The following is a 20,343-nucleotide window of genomic DNA, read 5'->3' as shown; positions in this document are numbered from 1 at the left end:
TTTTGACCCTGCATGTATTTATGTACTCTGATAGGTGAGATAAGTCACTATGTGATTCTGCGTGATGGACAGGAGCGCTACCGTGGCACTGATCATAGCTTCACAGATGCGGGAGGAATCCGACCTTTTCGGGAGTACATGTACCAGCTCAGAGCCTGCACTGCTGCCGGCTGCACAGACAGCTCAAAAGTTAGTCTATTTCTCATCTACCTCTCATCTTATAGGCAGTAAATCATACAACGTAACAGTGAAGTGTGTAATTACGTTGCCACTAGTGGTACCAAATGGGATTGCAACAATGACCACTTCTAAACGGGTTTCCCGAACACAACCAGCCATTGGTTTGCCAAATACACAGTCCCGCCCCAAACTAACGCTATGAATTGAGATTATGTGCTGTGTCGGGTCAGTTGGAATGCTCTGACCGGACACAGCAACATTTATTTAATAGTGTAATATTGATTCAACGTTTGTTTAACAAATCAATGTTTTGATATGTTTAAAGAGACGCTTTTTGGGGATAGAACTTTAAACATGTTTGTAAAAGGTACTGTTCAGGTGTAAAAAATAAAAATACAGTAATACAGCATAGTCACTCCTACCCACTCTCTCATTTTCCTGTTGTCCTTCATCTTTACAGTCTTACCCGCAAATATTTACAAGCGTTGTGCTGAACACACTACAAAACACTTGTAAAGTATTGCAGGAGTCGTACTCCCCCTTTCATGCCCATGTTATGTCGCTAGTGCCGAGTAAACAGGATATTTTTAATGGCAAGCTAATGGAAGAAGAGCAACAGCTGACTTCCTGCCATAATTGTTGTCTCCTTGTAATAGCTGTCAGCGGCTCAGCTGATGAAAGAGGAAATTAACCTGTCTATCTTCTCTTCTTATGTCTAATTTATCAATAACCGCACAGATCTGCTAGAGGCAAAGTAAAAAGAACCTCCCAGAGCAGCCTTAGGTCCATTTTTCTTTCCACACACCTCAGCACACCAATTGGCCACCAATGATCCACTTCGTCTTTCTTCTTCCCCCTCGCACGATCGTTTTTAAGTGGAGCTGGATTAACTTGTACACCTGCAAGCATTGCCCAAACAGTTGCAATTATTGTCCGACCCAATACAAGGGGAGCAATTACCACGGGGCACCCTGTTGTCGTTCAGCGGGACCCTGCTCAGCCAGCTCTGTCGGTGGGAATGAGGAACCTGATTTAATCTTTGTGGACACTCTGCAGGCTCACAAGCACATCAGGCCAGCGCCGGGCCAGACTACACGTAGCCGGAAAAAAAACACCTTAACCACCTCTTACGGCCCTTTCCTAATAGTCTGCCACTCCTAAAGACAAGAGTTGAAACCACTAGTGACATTCTATTAGAGCAGGATATCCAAGCCTCCATTAGGGCAAATTGCTCTGTAATTCTTTTTGTTGTGTGTCCAGGTTGTGGCAGTGACTGTCCAGGGGGAGCCAGAGGGAATCGCCGCTCCCGTGGTGAGCGCGCTGGGGCCCGGGGCACTAAAGATCAGCTGGGTGGCTCCAGCCAAACCGAACGGTATCATCCGGGAGTACCACATCAATCAGAGCGGCGTTGGAGTGATCCACACGGAAACAGAGGGGGAGATGGCTTACAATGTCACAGGTATCACATATACACTACCTTTCAAAAGTTTGGGATCAGTACGATTTTTTATTATTTCTTTATATTTTGAAAGAAATAAATTTATTCACAAAGGACACATTCAAATGAGGGTGGCAGTAAAGAGTTACACAAATATTTACAAAAATTTCTAAAAAATGCTGTTCTTTTAAACTTTCTATTCATTAAAGAATCCTGACACAAATGTATGATGGTTTCCACCAAAAAGATTAAGCCCCACAACTGATCAATATTCAACATATATATTATATATATTATATATATATATTACATATATAATATTCGAATAATGATCAGTATAGTATTTGAATAATTTCTGAAGGATCATGTGATGCTGAAAATTTAGCTTTGCCATCACAGGAATAAATTACATTGTTAAATATATTAAAATAGAAAACAGTACTTAGAAATGATGTAATAATATCTCACAATATTACTTGCCTTGGTGACCATAAGAGGCTTCTTTAAAAACACCATATTTTTAAACAGTTGAAAAATAAATATTAAATATTATAAATAATATTAATTAGTTTTTATATATACAGTAGTTCTTGCTATAGATTTGAATTATTTGTAGTTAAAATTATATATATATATTTTTTTTATATGATTATTTTACTTTTTTTTATGATTTGTTTTTAAATGATGATTTGAGGTGAATTATATATCTCTGCATTTTGTTTCCCAGATGTCTGTTTTATAAGACTTATTGTTATACCATCTAAGTACAGTCCACAAAGCTTTTTTACGCAGCGGATTAAGTAACTCTGATAACACTGTAAAACAGATTAACAATGAAGAAAAGTTTGTCTCTAATTCCTATAAACTCTTTAACTCCTTTAACATAAGGAAAGTACTAAATGAGAGAGAGGAATAAAGAGGAAAGTCAGAGGGCGAGTGATGAATCAGTTTAGCAGCAGAGAGCAGCCGCCCCCTACGCGCTGCCCCATGCTGGCCCTGACGGCAGCAGCAGCGAGAGTAAGAGAGCGAGAATCCGCCGTGTCTCCTCCACGTGCCCTGCCTTTATTTATGCATGCTGTTTCTGGAAGCAATCTAATGACTGAATTTACACCTGATTCCCGCAATGAGCAGCCGGCCTGCCCATCACTCCTGAGGCCTCCGCTGATTTGTGGGGCTTCTTTTATCTGCCTGGGAGAGGAGCAGTGTTCCTGGCCCTGAGCCATCCGTCACCACCGCAAGGGTACGCGCAAGGCGCACTCCCACTTTCAGTGCTGCCCGACTCTACACAGCCCAGCACATGGCAATGGACAGCTGCACAACAGCCAGCACACACAGAGAGAGGGGTTAAGATTAAGTGCTCACAAATATATTTTCTTCCAAGGAAGATTTACATTTTCCTCTGAGCAGTATCTGTTTTATCACTTTTTTTAGTTTTTGTTTTTTTGTTGCACCAAAAGTTATTATTATTATTATTATTCAATTTTCTTTTACATTGTTGTGCCCATTGTCTTAATGCAGCCAAAATGAAATGCGTTTCTCAGCTAATATTGATACATGTAACTGCTATTAATGTAATTATTACAATGGGTAAATAATGTAATTAAATACAGTAGATTCAATTATAAATGTGTAATCAAGTGGAAGCAATAATACTAATTTATTTTCATTTTTCATGCTATTTTGTACACATTGTCTTAAAAAGCGGCCACTTTTTATAATGTCTGCAATGGTAATGTAATGTTTGGAAGCTTTTCAAATATTGATACACGCAACTGCTGTTAATATAATTATTACAATCGGTAGATATTGTAATAAATTCAGTTAAAAATGTGTAATCAGTTGGCAGCAATAATAACAATAGTAGTAGCAAAATTATTTATTTGTTTGTTGTCTAGACTGGAATATGTATTTTGTTTCTTTTAAATGATCTTTTTGAATGGGCTCCTATTCAAATAGCACATATGCGCTGTAAGTGTCTGTCTCTACGGACCAATATGAAACGCATAATTCATGCAGAGAGGAAAAAGAGAGAATGCTTCTCGCTCCAGCCTGTCGACACTATCACTGACATGATTATCAAACCTGAGTCGGGCACATCGTTTTGAGGAGCATCTGATCTCTTTCCAGTCAGGATTAATCTGAATGAATCGCATGCAGGGAGCCGCTCCTCTGAGAGATGGCTGACTCTGGGAATGCTAACATCCCATAACGCCGGAGAGAATGACATCCTCACTTCCCGTGTTTGAGCTTACGGACGTCCAGGAGAAAATCAGGCTCATTTATTTAAATATATAAAAAAAAAAAAAAAAGGTGTTTTGAGACTGTTGACTGTGCAGTCTGTGTAGCTTAAACACCTCATAGGTAGAGTCTCACTGAAAGCAATGATGTTTAAACAGCAGGTTTCCTGTGTTTAGCTGATCTACTTGAGGAATCTCCTGGCGTGTAGTTCTCAGCTTTCCTCTCCGAACACAAGCTCAGACCTCCCTCCCTGCCTTCAGCAGCGCTCAGCCACAGGCACTCCAGAGGAGCCACTGGGAAGCACCACATTTTTGTAAATAAGCTTGAAATCAGCAGGGACCTTCAAATGGTTGGAGCTCAACTGCAACTTGCTGTCGACCAAAGATATTTCAGCTAGTAGCGGCGGTAAGGGGCTTTCCGAGTTCTTTCTGTTCCTCTGAAGGCCCTGAAGTTGGCAGCGACGGCACGCACCAAACAAATCATCCAGTCCTGGATCCTGGGGTGAGTGGGGAGGGAGGGGATCTGATGGCAGATTTGGCCGGCTGGCAGTGTGGCGTGTTTAAGACTTGGCTGGGGGTGATGGCAGGCAAAGGCGGTCTCGCTGGCTGGGATGTGAGGCAGCGGTGATGGCGTTCAGTCGCTGGCAGAGGCTGCAAAATGCCTTTGCTCGGGGTTTCCTTTGTGGAGAGGCTCTAAAGCCGCGTTGAGACTTTCATGTCCCTCTGCGCAGAGCGGTAAATCCTACCAGTGTTTTGTGCCGTGCGCCGTGCGCCGGCTCGGGCAGCCTGAGCGTCTGTGCTCCAGCGCCGACTGCTGCTGGGAAGCACCTCCGTGCTCCTTAAAACCTCCAAACTTCCTGCCTTCCCTCACTTGACATGATTAAACACACACCAAAGTGCTCAAGCCTCCTGCTTGCTTTCTTTGTGGCAACAAAGCCGCCACTTTAAACACCACATTAGAGTCACTGGATTACAGATTTAGCTTTTTTTTTTCTCTGTGATACCTATGAAACTATTAAGACTAAAACTTAATTTAGAAGCAAGTTGCATTTGAGCGCTTGTTATATGCACAATTTTATACAGAAATAAAGATTCTTTATTGGCATCTATGGTTCCATGAAGAAATTTTAAATTCCCTGAAACATTTTCATTGCACAAAAGGTTCTTTATAGTAAGAAATTGTTCTTGAAAGGAAAAAAAATGATTCTTTTAAGAACTGATCACTGAAAGATTCTTGGATTGGAACCAATATTTTTAAGAGTGTATGTGAGTTTACTACATATACATCAAAAAATGAAATTTATTGAAGGTGTGTGTGATGCATGGAATTGAAAGAGATCGTGTTCAAACATTTCTTTGTAGCTACAGGAGCTGTGCGCACGTTCACACACACTGTGGGAGCCGGCCCTTTCATATGACAGCACTCCTAGTGACAAAGACAGTTCCTGTCCCCTTTGTTATTGTAATGAATGAAGACCAAATAAATGAAAGGCATCAATAATTAAAGCATTATTAGTTTTGACTGTGACTTCAACACATTGGGAAAAATCCAGTGAGTGAGAAAAAGGTTTATAAAAGCTTTTTTTGTACCTTTTAAATGTTTTTTTTTTTTTTTTTTGATCGTACAATTAAGATTATAGACTACACCTCATTTTAATAGGGAAGAAGGTGATTCATTTATTTCACTTTTTTTTTGAACAGTGGAAAACTGCAGTGTGAAATGCGCTTTAATTAACGCAGTGTAGTGTTGTATGATTATTTAAATTGCATAAAAAATTAAGAAATTAATATTTTAAAAAAAATAATAAGGTAAAAACACCATAAATGCCACTCTTCAAAATGTGCTTTTTAGTGTGCATGCCAAATTATAAGTCCAAATTTGAGTAAAAAAAAAAAAAAATCTTAGTATCGCATAGTCAAGATGCACTTCATCATTGCAAATTAGCTTCTGTTAAATTAAGTATAAAATCCCCAAAGAATCTAAAATATGTATAGCTTTTCATTACCTGATGTGAATTATTGCTCTCAATTATATAAATTATGTTGCAAGCCATGCGTTTAATTGGACATTTGTAAATGAATTAATAATTTATTAATATACAGTACTAGCATTTTAATTCTATTTCTAAAACTAATTCTATTAGTTGAAATCTTCATTGAATGTTTTCATAAAATATAATGCTCTGAAAATTATTCTAAACGTATCAGCTTGTAACATACTTTATATTTCCAAGTTACACAATTAAAAAACGAAAGACTTCATATCATTATAAGCTAAAATCTTGTGTAAGTGTATAAAGTCACTGGTTAGTTTTAGCCAGCATCACATTCTCAAACCCCTTCACCTGGCTTATCAGTCTTCCGTGTGCAGCTGCTTTATCAGGGTTCAGAGAGGTCTGCCCATGTCCTGATAGAAGAGAAGAACCTTTGCCTCCTAAATTATGCGTGAGCGGGAGGAAACTGATCCTATAAAAGGCATCAGGGGTAGTCTCCTAGCTTGGCTGACACGTAGAGCCCACAGATCGCTTCATAATCCCCTCCAGACAGAAAAAAAAAAAAAACATTAAGTAATTGTAGACAGGAAGTGGGCACTTAATTATTTAGAGGTTTTTATCAATGTGGCAGGTAAAGTGAGTAAGCATTGCAGGCCTTTTCTCATCAGGTCGCCACGTTCAGGAATAGCACCTATCATCTTCTCATATTCTCTAATGCAAACAGTAAATGGCAGCTTGTCAATAAAATACCTTTTTATATCGTTTATTACCTCACACTTCCTCACTGTGCTGTACGGAGCAATTTGGATGACAGTTACGGCATTGTTTCACTTTGTGTTAGCTGTGTGCTACAAATGGGCCGTTGTGTGCTTAGAGGGGTTAGAGCTAAAATGATTGATTTTTTTTTTTTTTTTTTACTCCTGTTTATTTATATATGTATTTATTTGCAATTTTCATTAAAGGTGCATATGTCTTTAACAGGCTAAGAGTGCCCCCTTCAGTTTGAATGGAATATCAAAATGTAACTGAGGGTGATGTCGTGAATGGATCAATATATTTTCTTTTTTGGTATAATATACATGCATATTAATAATTACGATTTCCGGTTTGATATTAGACAGCATATGCTTCATTTAAGTGCAAGTTTGAGCCCATAAAAATAGTATTGTCTGTGGAAATATATAAGTTTCCTATGTATTTGTATAATAATAATAAATTGGGATGTTAATGCTTTTACTAATATTATTTCTAAAGCTAACCTCCATGAGGTTATTTCTGACTAATCATTCAAAGATTATTTTTCTGAATAATGTAATCTTCCTATTAGTTACCCAGGTAGATTGATCTCTAAATTAGGTTGGATTTACGGCATGCGAATGGTTTCAGCCCCCCTGAACACCAAATGCTCTAATAACTTACCCCTCAACACTATAATAACCTAGCCCTTCTAGAATACACACCTGGACATGTTTTGCATGGCGATGTGTGAAGTGAAGCTTTAAAGGCAATATTCAGTGGTTTTCCCCTGTGTTTAGTATGCTCAACAGAATTCTTTACTTAACCCAAACACAGCTCAACGTTCTGAAAAAAAATTGATCTGTGTTTGGGTTAAATGAGAGAGGCCGTAAGGCATACTAAACAGGAGCACGGGTGCATGTGTTCCTCCAGATGTGGAGGCAGTGCTCGACGGACACAGGCACGGCGGCTTTACGGGGTGTGCAGAGTTCAGGATTAAAGTGAGATTTAAAGTGCTTCAGGATTAGAACCAGATTTAGAGTTCTGACTGCTGAAGCTGCATCTTTGTCACAGGTGCTGTGTTAGACACCAAATTACTCATACATTTTATAACAAACAACATATATATATATATATTAATGAATCCAAAAGCTTGTTAATTCTATTATTTATATACATTTAGTTGTTCAGTGGGCCATTGGCTGTAATATTACATTAAACATTCAGAGGGATTCCACTGTATTCTTTGCTGTTATCTGAGTTGTTATACATTTAAATCAGCAAAAATGTATATTTCATATAAATATTGATAGTTTTTTTTACATATATATATATATATTTAAAACTACATTATAATTAAGTATTAAATATATTAAATTATATTCACATTTTATATTTTGAAATTATAATATTATATATTATATTTATTATTAAATTCATTAGCACATGTGTAAGTGTAGAGGTGATTGTTGCAGATGGTGTTTAAAAGCAATGTCTGTTGACTGTTTTTGCAGGTCTGCAGCCGCACACCGACTACAGCTTCATTCTTGTTGCATGCACTGCAGCCGGTTGCGGAGCAAGTCAGCCATCTATGGGTCGCTCACTGGAAGATGCACCAGCAGGTTAATGCACTTACACACACTGACACTCACTGTAACATATCATCTCACACTAAAAACGTTGTTGTTTGTTTTTGATTTTAAATGCATAATCAGAGTTATATTTATACTGTATATTGTATTTAATATATTCACTTGTCTCGTCTGTCCTATCCCCTTTGTTTTCTCTTCTCTAGATGTGTGGGTGGTGCCCAGGCATATACAGGTGAACTCTTCAGCAGTGGAGCTTCACTGGAGCCAGCCGCTCAAACCCAATGGCTTGCTCTCTCGGTATCGGCTGCTGCGTGACGGAGTGGTCGTCTTCACCAGTGACGGAGGAAAGATGAGCTACACAGACGCTGGCCTTCAGCCCAACACCAGGTTCTATCTATCGGCTATCTTTAACAAGCCATTAGCACTTGATTATCGATGACATCTAATCCTATGTGTGTCTTAAAGAATCCTGGGACTCTACAATAACAGAGCTCTTCAGTAACAGAGCTGCTCTGATACCAAATCATTAAAAGTTTTTAAGAGGAGCGAGCAGGGAGGCTAGCTAATGAGCAGAAGCGTTGGCTTGGAGAGTCGCATTGATCGCGTTCCCCTTGTGATTCGAGTTAGGACACCAACTAAACTTTTCTACTGTTGATGGAGAGCGAGACTGAGGCTCAAAATGGCTAAACACTAAGCTTTTAATTGTCTTAACTACAAATTATTGGTAAGGAAATTACCCCTTCACTTTGAAAAGTCATTTGTTTATACACAAATTAAAAGTTGTTATCTATAGAGGAATGATCAGATGTTATTTTTCAACAAGATAATACTCCTGCCCAAATTGCAAAGACAACCCAGAAGTGGCTTGAGAACAAGTCTATCAGGCTCATGTTTTGAGTCCAGATTTGAACCCTATAGTGAATATTTGGTCTCACGTTAAACTGAAACTAACTGGGAGACATTTTTCAACTGCTCATGAACTGTTAATGAAGCCATTAACATGGAGTGGAACAACACTGACTCTTCTTCCTATAAAAAGCTGTCTGCAAGTTTACCCACACCGCTTAAACATTTAAAGAAAACAAAGGGGAAGGAAATTCCATGCTAAGTTATTTTATCTACAGAACTAGTATTTGTGCAATTCTTGTTAATTTCCTGACCAGTTATTTGTGATTAAAATGGTTGACCATTAAAAGACCATTTTTGGCTTAGCCCTTTTTCTTTTTGCCCAGGAGTGTATACATGTATATAACAAATTATTTAGTGTATTAATGTGTTCAAGCCATTTATTTCTAAAAATAGTTAACCAAGGGTCCAGAAAAACCTCCAAACAAATAATTTTACTGAGCATAAGAACTATTTACTTAAAAGTACATAGAATAAACAAGTAATAAGATCAGTGATGATCTTCCAGCGCTGTTTCAGCTGTGCGCTCCTATTCTGTGGCATATGGTAAATCAAGACCTGTCTATCTGAACGATCAAACCAACCTAAGTGCTCTCCAGCTGTAAAACAGTGTTCGATTGGTCTCTACACATTGTACCCACCACACCCGAGATCCCGTTTCCAGTGGTTGAACTTTCAGATGACATTGGAAAACCCAGAAGACCTATAACTTTAGCCAAGCAGCATGTCAGGTGAAGGGTCACTCCGTGATATACGCATTGTCCTTCAAGACCACCTGTTCTAAATAAAGACGTGATCTACTATGGTTTACTGATGTTTTGCGTTACAAAACAAGTTGCAAAATGTGGCGCAAAAGCATCATGTGTATACTGTTTACACGTGCGTTGGCGGCGCTTTTTCATACAAATGCTTGGTACACTTTGGTCTCTTACTAAAACAAATTATGCTTGTTTTATTCTGCTTTTTTTTATATCTGTTATGTACGATGATTTTACAGATAACATTTTCATGTAAAGCAGTTATTTTTTCATGCTATGAAAATAGAGCACTTCTGATATGTCAGCAAATTTAAAAGCACTTGTTAAGTGATGGTCATATCCCTATTTTCTCTGGAAGGTCAGAAAGCTTCTAAGCTTTAAAATGACCTATTTTGTGTTGGTTAAGCAAGTTGTTGTTAAGTAATGTGAAAAATTAGTAGTGCTTCAAATTTAGGAGGTTAAGTTAAAGATTAATAAATTAATTGATTGTTAATTTAAACAACGATCGATTATGGGAATTTAGGTAAATTGACATTCCAAGTATATAATATAATAATATAATAGTTATAAATAATTGTATAAAAACTATTTAAATATTTATCATCTTAATTCAATTTTGTATTAAATTAATTCCTAAGATTATTATTTGTATGTATTATTTTTTATGTGCCGAATAATCAGAAACCATCTACTTAATAATGAGCATAAAAAAATATGAGAATATCATTTTCTTGGTGTTGTAGAAATTCAGCTGTTTTGTCAATGCCGTGTTATTCATGAATATATCCAGTCTTAGCATCTGTGAAATCTGTTGGTTGGCTGTAATCAAAAAATGCACACAGGGACTCTGTGCAAAATAATTGGCTAGTTTGTGCAATATGTTGTGTAAATATTTGCTATGGTTCATTCTCATAAGCTGCTTAAGATACAGGATAAATCTGTTTGTTTCATTACTTTACAATCAGTGATTCGTAGATTGTTCACTGCATTCCTTTCATGTGTGTGTATATATATATATATATATATATATATATATATATATATATATATATATATATATATATATATATATACTGAGAGAGAGAGAGAGAGAGAGAGTGTTAAAAAAAATTTCATCATGCAAATCTGTATCTTTCACACTGATTTGACCTGTCAAAACCATGTGTCTTCTGATTGGACAGTTTGGACAGGTCATTCAGTCACCTGACCTCCCTCTCATTGTCCCTCGGCTGCTTTTGTTTATACTGTAGCTTCAAACAGAGCAGGGGATAGCCATGACGTTTAATTTGCCGTAATTCCAGATGACCTGCCAAAAGGCATTCCCTTCTCCCGTGCTCTCCCCTTTCCCTTTCTTCTTCCAATTTAGCTCTGTAAGGAGCGTTACAAAGGCAGACGAGCGGTTCATTATCCAGACAGGCTATAGGCTGAAGTGAAACAGTTAACCAGGGTGCTGGGGGGTGTTCTGCAAGCACTCCTGCTCATCGATTATTTATGACAATGTTGATTAGCTGTCACTTACCTCACTATCGTAGAAAGTCTCTCTGACGAGTGAAATATTAACCTTTCTCCCTCTAGGGAAACAGGTTAGCCGCTCGCCACCTCGTTTGATGCGCCGCATCATGTTTATTCAACTTAAAGCATGCAACATACACACAGTGGCGACATACCTGCGTCTGCATGCACAGCTGTTCACTGGTGTGTTTTAAACGTGTTTTCTGATTAATATCGCTAATGCTTTTATTGCACATGATGAGCATGGTATATAATAACTGATGTGACTATTTTAAAGGAGTAGTGCTGGAACAATAGTTAATGTGAAGGTATTAATGGCTGGCTATGGAGTTTATGGCAAATTAAAAGCCTTTAATGTTGAACATGACCCACATACATTGCTAATGCACACCTTTGCACTGACACCCATCTCTGTGTAAAAGGTAAATCTATCTTGTGAAGTCATGTATGTCTTAAAAGAGCTTTTCGGCGAGTGTTTTTATAACATCAGGCGTTAATACATGCGTATACACACACACACACACACACACACACACACACTTCCCTTTCTATTTATATGCATGTCCGTTCAGAGCATCTGTCACGCCTGTCACAGATCACAGTGGAGGGGCTGATCAGCATTGCATTAACAATGTCATCTGTTAAATAGTATCACACTATATCGATCCAGCAGGGACTTTTCCAATGAATCAAGTATAATGTAAAAGCAGAATTACAAGAAGGCATAGCCATCTGAGCATTTTCTTTTCTCCATTTATATTGGAAGTAAAATAGTAAATTTCATGAGTCAACAGCTGATTAGTCGACTAATTGAAGATTTAGTTATTCATTCGTTCATTTATTCTGGTGAAAATCTCTTTAAGAAATTATGTCTTTTAAATGTATTCTTTTTAAAACACTGCCAGTTTATTTTGTGATAATGAAGTCTGTCTGTACAGTTACTAACTAAAAGGGAGCCATGCTACTAAAATAACTAGGGAATTTTTGTAGTCGTAGTGGCAGTTCTGTTTTCTTAATATACACTTCTGACCAGCAGCAGTGAAACATGACAAAACTGTTGCTGCTTTTAATGTCAAATTGTACCTAACACTCTCTCCTAAACTGCCCACGCGCTCTCGCTCAGTTGTGGTCACAGTCGTGAAATTCCACAGGCAAGAAACGTCCATTGTCTGATGTCATAGTCACTTTCAAACCAAGTTCTGTTGGTCACTGCATAAATCTGTGTAAATTAAACCTGTAGTGAATTCTGTGTGGGGAAATTTTTCGCCTTCATTCGAAATTCTAGATTTTGTGTAATTCTATTGTAAAGACTCGATTTCCCCCGCACATTTTTTTGTATTGATTTGCTTTATTTGTTGGTTTTGATATCTGCTGTTTGCTAGTATTACTTCAGCTTGGTTTCCCATTCCTGATTTTAAACAACATTTGCTTTGTTACGCCTCAATTCTGAGAACTCTGATGAAAGACGCACATCCTTAAACAAAACTATGCTTGCTGTGAAAGACACGGCTTAATGGCAGAATCAATGCACCCGCCTCTCTCGCGGACAATGAATAATTAAACGCAGCGTCGACTCCCACCTGAAATGGAGGATCGCTGAAACAGAGGCAAATTTAACTTCTGTGACAGGAGACTTTTAAGCTAATAGCATAATTTAGTTTCTCAGTTGACTTATTTATCTCCTATCCATCTTTGTTTCGCAGATATGTGTACGAGTTGGAGGCCACCACCAGCGGCGGGAGCAGTCTCAGTGATAGATACGTCATTCAGACCCCCGTCTCCTCCCCGGAAAGGATTCCTCCTCCGAATAATGTCAGCCTCCATGGCCCTCGCTCCGTCTTTGTTGCCTGGTCACCCCCAGGTAATGTTTACAACCTAATGTGCTATGCAGCCTCTCTATTTAGCACTCAAGCATGGCTGATTTATCCCTGCTCGGGCCTGCGAGAGTGACGGCACGCGGGCAAGAATTTACGAGTGGCGTTGTGTGTAATTTACCAGGAGACCAACATGGTCGTGGTGTACATGCATCAGTGCGGGCCGGACGTAGATGGGTCCCACCAATCAATTAACATTCAAACCTAAGTGACAGCTTTTCCTTCCTCTAGTGTGATTTAGAGGAGAGTTGTTTGAGATGCGCTCGCCCTTCACCTGCGTGTGTTCTCCCATCACTGTCCAGTGGTGTCTCATTCATTCTCTCCTTCTCCGCTGTTACTGTGGAGTTGAGGTTAAGTTCAGGTATTGGATTGCGTGTACCGATTCTGATCATGTGCATGCCGGTGCACCCAGTCAAACGGCAGCACACATAGATATATTTTATTAATTAATATTTATTTAGAGACATTTAGCTTTCTTGGTTGTACTCTGAAGAATAGATGGAGGAATCACCACCCATGCAGCTTTTACAGGAAACTGTACAGCTTATGTAACAGTCAAAGAGATAGAACAGTCAAAATAGTCTCTATCCAAAATCCCTTTAAATTGCTACCACTTTTTTTTTTTGCCAAAGTATTTTTATTAAATTATTCAGATGCTGTTTACTGCTGGCGGAATCATTAAATACCGCATTCATTCAAAAAATATATGTATATACTGTATGTATGTACATATATAATAGTATGTGTGTATACTGTGTGTATATGTGTATATATATATATATATATATATATATCAGTATTTATCATAAATGGTTTATCTTTGCACTTCTCTTTTTTTCAATTAATGCGCCCTTGTAGTCTTTAATCAAAATAACATCCGCTCCAACTGTTCTCTTCTCTGATGACGTGATTACTGCCGCGAGAGCGTGCCAACCTGTCACTCACATGAGATTGTAAGGCCGAAATTCCTGATAAGACTGAACACAAGAGCTCTCACATGCAATAAAACAAAACCTTTACTAATCTGAAGAAAAGATCATGAAGCCAAGGACTCATAAATCCATTTGCCTAATTCTGTCCTCACTCATCCTAAACCACCCTTTCCCCACTCCTTTTCCTTTCACCCTGGTTGAAAGTTCACGAAGAATGGCAATATACCACTTATTATGTATCTTGTGCATCTGTTGACATCTTTGAGCAATTGATGTTATGTATTTAGCATTTCTGAATTGGCTTCTTATTGTTTAATTATGCAATTGGCATGATACATTTTTACCTGACGCATAAAATGCTATAATTGATTGATTCTGTATTCTACTGAAATCATTTATTTATAATAGATTATAGTGGATTGTGGTGTTTCTGCAAGTATTGTGTCCAGGATGGGTCAAACTGAAGGGCCACGAATGAATGGAGCATGGGGCACATCATCTGGGACCTTTTGATTACTGTCTATCACTGACTTGTGCAAGTTGTATGAACGTGACTATGAAAACTACACTTCTTGTTAAGAGCAAGCATGTAGCGGCGACTTCATGATCCAGTCAATTCCTGATGGACAAAATCATGTCCCATCCTACATTCAATGTTGTTCACTACTATTTATGGGTTTATTGAGACCATTCATTATCCCAGTTAGGTTATTAAGGTGTAAAACTGTGTAACTAAAAAGTCATTTTCCGAAGGGGGTCCATGCAACGTTTCTGAGCTGAGGTTTGTCCAGTGATCCAGAGCGAGTTGTCATTGATGTGGTGTCCTGCATGATCTTATCATTTCTGTTGCAGGCTGCAGCCCACCGGCCTCCACCGATCAATCAATCACTCTGTTTACACTCTGAGACTGCAGCACCGAGCTCATCTGCACATCCCACTGTGCATGTGGGCCAAGTGTTCTCTCACATGAAGAGTAAATGCAAACTCTCTCTCCCTGTGGTTTGAGCTGTGATAGTTCATAGACTTCATCCCAGCATCCCAGACTGCTCTTGTGGCATGCTCAGACCGACTACCCAGCCCACCTGTTTCACATATGTGTGAGAAACCCTTAGCATGTCAGATCTGTGTGTATGCATTCACCTGGTCATGTGTCGCAAATCTCGGCGAATCTGCATGCCTGTATTTGTTTTCCCTCAAGAAGGTGCGGGTGGGTGGGTGTTTAAGCGTGTGCGTGCATATTCACACACTCAAGAGTGATTTCACAGGCTACATTCAAGCGGTCCTGATTGTCTGCCTCAGATGGTCCATCTTTTGTTATTATTGCCCCATTATGCCTCTCTCCAGTGAGAGGATCCCCTTAAACAACCTCAATTACACCATAAGAGCCCTTAAACAGCCCTGATACCCAGAGAAAACATTTACATAGCCCGGATCTTTTATTGACTTTACATTTCGAGAGAGGCGAGCGAAAAAATCTATGGCTTCAAACTACAATATCTCACGGTTGGTTAAGTCCGAATGCAGAAACGGGCACGGTTTTAAGCTGCACCTGTGCTTGATGGATCAGATCTGATAGCATGTTCCTTTTCTTTTCCTTTGTGCCATTATTTCTTATTAGACTCTCATTCAAGTTGAAAGTGCAAAAACTCCAAAGTCAGTGATTAGTTGTAAATAATAGAACTTAGGGACCTGTGCGATTGAACTTCTCAGGCAGGATGCTTTGATCAAAGCACCATCTAATTCCAGCGGGTTTTTGTGTCTCAGGCAAAAGACTACATCTGCTCAGGGAGACGGCAATGAAGGAAGTTGAATAATTTAACTTTTTCATTTGTAAAGATAATCAGCCCGTTCTGAATACATCTCAGGTCTCATAAATGTTGAATAACCTATCAGCCTCCAGTTGCCGTAAATTATGAAAGGCGCTAGTGATGGGAATATTAACAAAGCGTGGATGCCAGGACTCTACATTCTTTAGTTCAAATGCATTACCAAAGACCGTGTGCGTGTCTGTGTGTTTCGGACAGCGGTGGGATAGACGAACTGGGGGAAGTGCCTGCTTGGCCAGAAGGATGTTGAATCAAGGGCAAAGCTTCCCAAAGTGTCAGATCCACTGTATGTCAGTCCTTGCACTGTATTACAAGTACATACGGCTCTTTGTATATTGCGATTGTGGAAAGGGCGAGCTGAGTGTGTTTTTGTTTTCATGGTGGATTATCACTAATCTCTTTGGTTCGTTTGTCAGTTTGGTGATTTGTCACTGCATTTGTGTCACGTTTCTACATTTTAGATTTGCTTAAACGAGCTTGTAATGAATTTCCTATCAATGGCCTTTGATATCAGTAAAAGCAAGCAAATGTGACTTTCTGTTTCCGTTTGCCTCTAGGTGTGTATAATTTAAGTGCTCCTTTGGAATATAACGTCCTGCTCAATGCAGGCACTGAGCGGCCCCTCGTCCGCCCTGCCGGACCAGAGCACTTCATGCTACTACAAGGACTGGACCCCTACACCATCTACCACATTCAAGTACAGGCCTGTCAGCCAGGTATTCTCCTACCCAATGAAACCTGAACACTTTAAATAGTCAGACAAGAGAATTAAATTATATGATTGGGATGTTCTGTATACTACATTTCAGCTTAGGTGAAGACAACAATCAGTCAATTTGGAAATATACGCCTCTGGAAACAATTAATGTTCCTAAATATTACCATCTACACTTCACATATTCACACTATTTCCTTTATTTTCATTTCGATATGTTGCATCAGTTCTGAATATGTATCGTATAGCACATTGCTTTCATGTAAATATTTGTATGTATTTGTGCAGATTGTTGTGGTGTAGGACAGGGGGTGTCCGTTCGGACCCCTGAGGCTGCGCCTTTAGCTCAGGACCCTCCAGTTCTCACTGCTGCAGGTGCAGCTGTTATCGAGGTCCACTGGAGTCCGCCACACAAACCCAATGGCCTCATCACTAACTACTTTATATACAGGTACAAAGCACTCACTCTTACATGTGAACAACAAAACATGCTGGTCTTCTTATTCCAATATCACATTTGATTTATTATTATTTTATTTGTGAATACAATGTAGATTTTTATAGTTATATATTAATTAATTATTTTATTTATTTTATTCATTATTAACCACTAGGGATCCTCAAACCCCCATACTAGAAGAAGACTTTGAGGTTTGGAAGAAAATATTTGGAACAATAATGTTCACTGTGTGAATACTTGAATAATGTTGAACACACAGGCCTAGGACCTCTGTAGAACATATTTTTTGTCTCTTTTGTGGACATGTTAACCAGTACTATTAACTAGCACTCCACTATCAATCTCAGCTGAAAATGCACTTTCATAAAATGATGCTGTCAGGCTAATGTCAGTGCAGAGGTTGCATTGGGAATAAGTGTGTGTGTGTGTGTGTGTGTTTAGGTGTGAGTCCATGTCAAGGCATGTTTGAAAGGAAGGCCGGAAACGTAGACGAACACAAACAGTAATTATGCCGTGACCTTGAGGTGAACAGGCCAATCACTGCTGGTTACACTTGTCAACATTTCCTCTCTACTTCCTGTGCAACTGACAGCAAGAAAACGCAGAATAGTGAGGAGTGCTTATGTGGATATCAGCTGTATATCAGTGACTGTGGTATCTGAGCGCAGGAAAGAGAGAGAGAAAGAGAGAGAGAGAGAGGCTGATCGGCAGCTCTAAATGGAAGATGACATTGCCCTGCTGACTTTGATTATTCCAGGCACATTCAGAGCCGTTTGAGAGCAATATGAAACAGAATGCCATGATGCTTGCACCCCGCACAGTGGGAATAAAGCTAAGACTGACATGGCACGATCACATCAGAATGCTTTGCTCTGCTGTTACAGAGGCATCCTTCAAGGAGAACAGGAAGCGATGTGCCGGGGAGTAGCCAACTCTATCATTACGCTGCCAACATTGCCCTTATGGTCGGAAACAACACAGCCGGCCGTGCTCGAACCTTTATTGCCCCACATCGTGAACGGCAATTTAAACCATTCAGGTTTTGACTTGAAGGATTCCAGACAATGATCAGATTAAACCATAAATTGAGACGTCATTCCAATGTTTTCGCTCTAAGGATGGCTGCGAAAACAGTGTTTATAGCATCTACTTGAGTGTGCGATTGTGTGTGTGTGTGTGTGTGTTAGCGACAGTAAGGTTTTAGTCAAGGGCAGCACGGCTGTTGACCAGTGTCATTCATATGCAAGGTCAGATCAGTCTAAGCCCGCATAAATCTTAAGAAAATATCATTAGCATAGCCACAGATGCCGGGGCATTCCGACGAACGCATGACTGGATTTCATCTTGGCTCTGATTTGGGAGCGGGATAAACTCTGGCAAATACATCACATTCAGGGGGCAGTGAATTCACTCGTGGCTTAAAGGACTTGGTGTATTATTCTATCTGCTCATCTTAATACCGGCGATCAGCGCTGCGCTAAATGTAATCGGTTTAATGTGCTATTGTATATGTATTCAGCTCATTGGAGGTTATCTGAGATTGTGAAGTGAGTGTCCCCTCCTCAGGGATGTTTGTCCTCCACACTTTTAACTTATATTACACAGGAGAATTAGGTATTACCTGGGAGAGTCCTTGACTGCTATACAGAATTTTTGTAAATCAGTTCCTAAGAATACATCCGTGTTCGGATTGAATGCATGCAGTACATGTTGAAGATGCTGGTGAGACTGAGACAATAGAAGCATCGACATAATTCAACATAAGGATTCGCGGCCACAAGAAAAAGATAGGATCTCGAGGCCACCACTTTATTGCATTGTTAGATCATTTTGATCATTACCTCGACAAAATGATCTTGTGGCCATGGCAAAACTTAGTGAACCAAACGTGTATTTATCAACCCAAATGTATGAAAAACAAAAAGCCTAATACAATCTTGTGTTCCAGATGCAGTGTCGGTATGTGTGTGGAACAGACTGCTGATCGCAGCTGTGTGCTGTAGTTTAGCACCATGGTGTGAGACGTTCTTCTCCCCTGCCAGTCTCTGTTTGGCTTTATTTTAATGCGGTGGGTGAGATTAGGCCGTTGCGGTGCGAGCGGGGCCGGCAGGGGCCACATTAGAGCGGTGAATGTCATTTTCTCCAGCAGCATGGAAGCCAGGCCTCTAATGTGGAGGAATTAACGAAGCTTGAGCAAAGCCCAGAGCTCTGCTCCTGCTCCTCACCTCCTCTGTGTGCTCTTCCTCATCTCAGCATCCTTCCTCTGGCACCCCCACTGGATTTGTTTGTTTTTGGGCCTCATTTTTAACTAGAGTCAATTTTGAGGGTCTTTGAAGTAGCCGTTTTGTCAAGTTCTTGTTGTCGTTCATTCTATGGTAAATAAAGTATTTCTGATTTTTCATGTGATCTAAACTATATTCCCTCTAGACAACCAATTGGAACTCAGGAGGAGCTGCTGGTGTTCATCTGGACCGAAGGTCCTCTAGAGTTCATTGATGCTTCAGACTCCCTTCTACCGTTCAGCGAATATGAATACAGAGTCACTGCTGTGAACTCTAAAGGTTCCGTTTCCAGTTCATGGACCTCTGTCCGCACACTAGAGGCAGAACCACAGGGCCTGGACGCACCCTCGGCCCACCCGGCTAGTGCCTACTCTCTTCTGCTGAGCTGGACCCAACCTAGCATACCAAACGGAGTGATCCTCAAGTACAAAGCGGTGTACCAGAAACTACCCAACGATCCTACGTTTAACTCCACAACTGTTACTGCTCTCACAGTTCTGGTAATACTCTTTTCTTCCATAAATGTTTGGTATTCTGTCTCTACACTGTGTGATAAGTTATAAATGTTCCATGTGCAAAGAAGCAAGACAAATGAGTAATGGGCCATGAAATAGAGCCCACAAAAAGATTTTGCACAAATCTATCAAATGAAGAGGCAACACTTTTTTTTTATCAGAGAGAGACCAGAATCAAAGAAACTATTATCGGTGATTATTATCAATCGACAAAACTATGCTACTGTTTCTGAGAGAAGTTGCACAGATATAATGCTATCTAGTAGCAAGTAGTACTTCTTTCTGAAAAGTAATATATTATATATATATAAGACAATAAAGGGGAGACTGGGCTAATTGTCACAGGTTTTTAGCCAGTGAATAGTTTGAGGGTTAGTTAATTTTGAA

The 20,343-nt window shown here is 39.5% G+C and overlaps 1 protein-coding gene across 1 annotated transcript in view; it reads left to right on the top strand.

Annotated features, from left to right (window-relative positions):
- The window catches only part of ush2a (Usher syndrome 2A (autosomal recessive, mild)), a 219,274-nt gene that overhangs the window by 172,326 nt on the left and 26,605 nt on the right, over positions 1-20,343 (top strand). Inside the window, exons 54-61 of the mRNA XM_084393685.1 lie at positions 35-189; positions 1,441-1,639; positions 8,099-8,206; positions 8,380-8,563; positions 13,056-13,213; positions 16,542-16,700; positions 16,988-17,150; positions 19,587-19,941. Of these exons, the coding sequence (XP_084249811.1) occupies positions 35-189; positions 1,441-1,639; positions 8,099-8,206; positions 8,380-8,563; positions 13,056-13,213; positions 16,542-16,700; positions 16,988-17,150; positions 19,587-19,941 (1,481 nt within the window). The remainder of the gene's footprint in view (positions 1-34; positions 190-1,440; positions 1,640-8,098; positions 8,207-8,379; positions 8,564-13,055; positions 13,214-16,541; positions 16,701-16,987; positions 17,151-19,586; positions 19,942-20,343) is intronic.

This window comes from Rutilus rutilus (genome assembly GCF_951802725.1).
Source record: "Rutilus rutilus genome assembly, chromosome: 21".
NCBI lineage: Eukaryota > Metazoa > Chordata > Actinopteri > Cypriniformes > Leuciscidae > Rutilus > Rutilus rutilus.
Note: the sequence above shows the minus strand (reverse complement) of the source record. Positions and strands in the feature narration are given on the sequence as shown.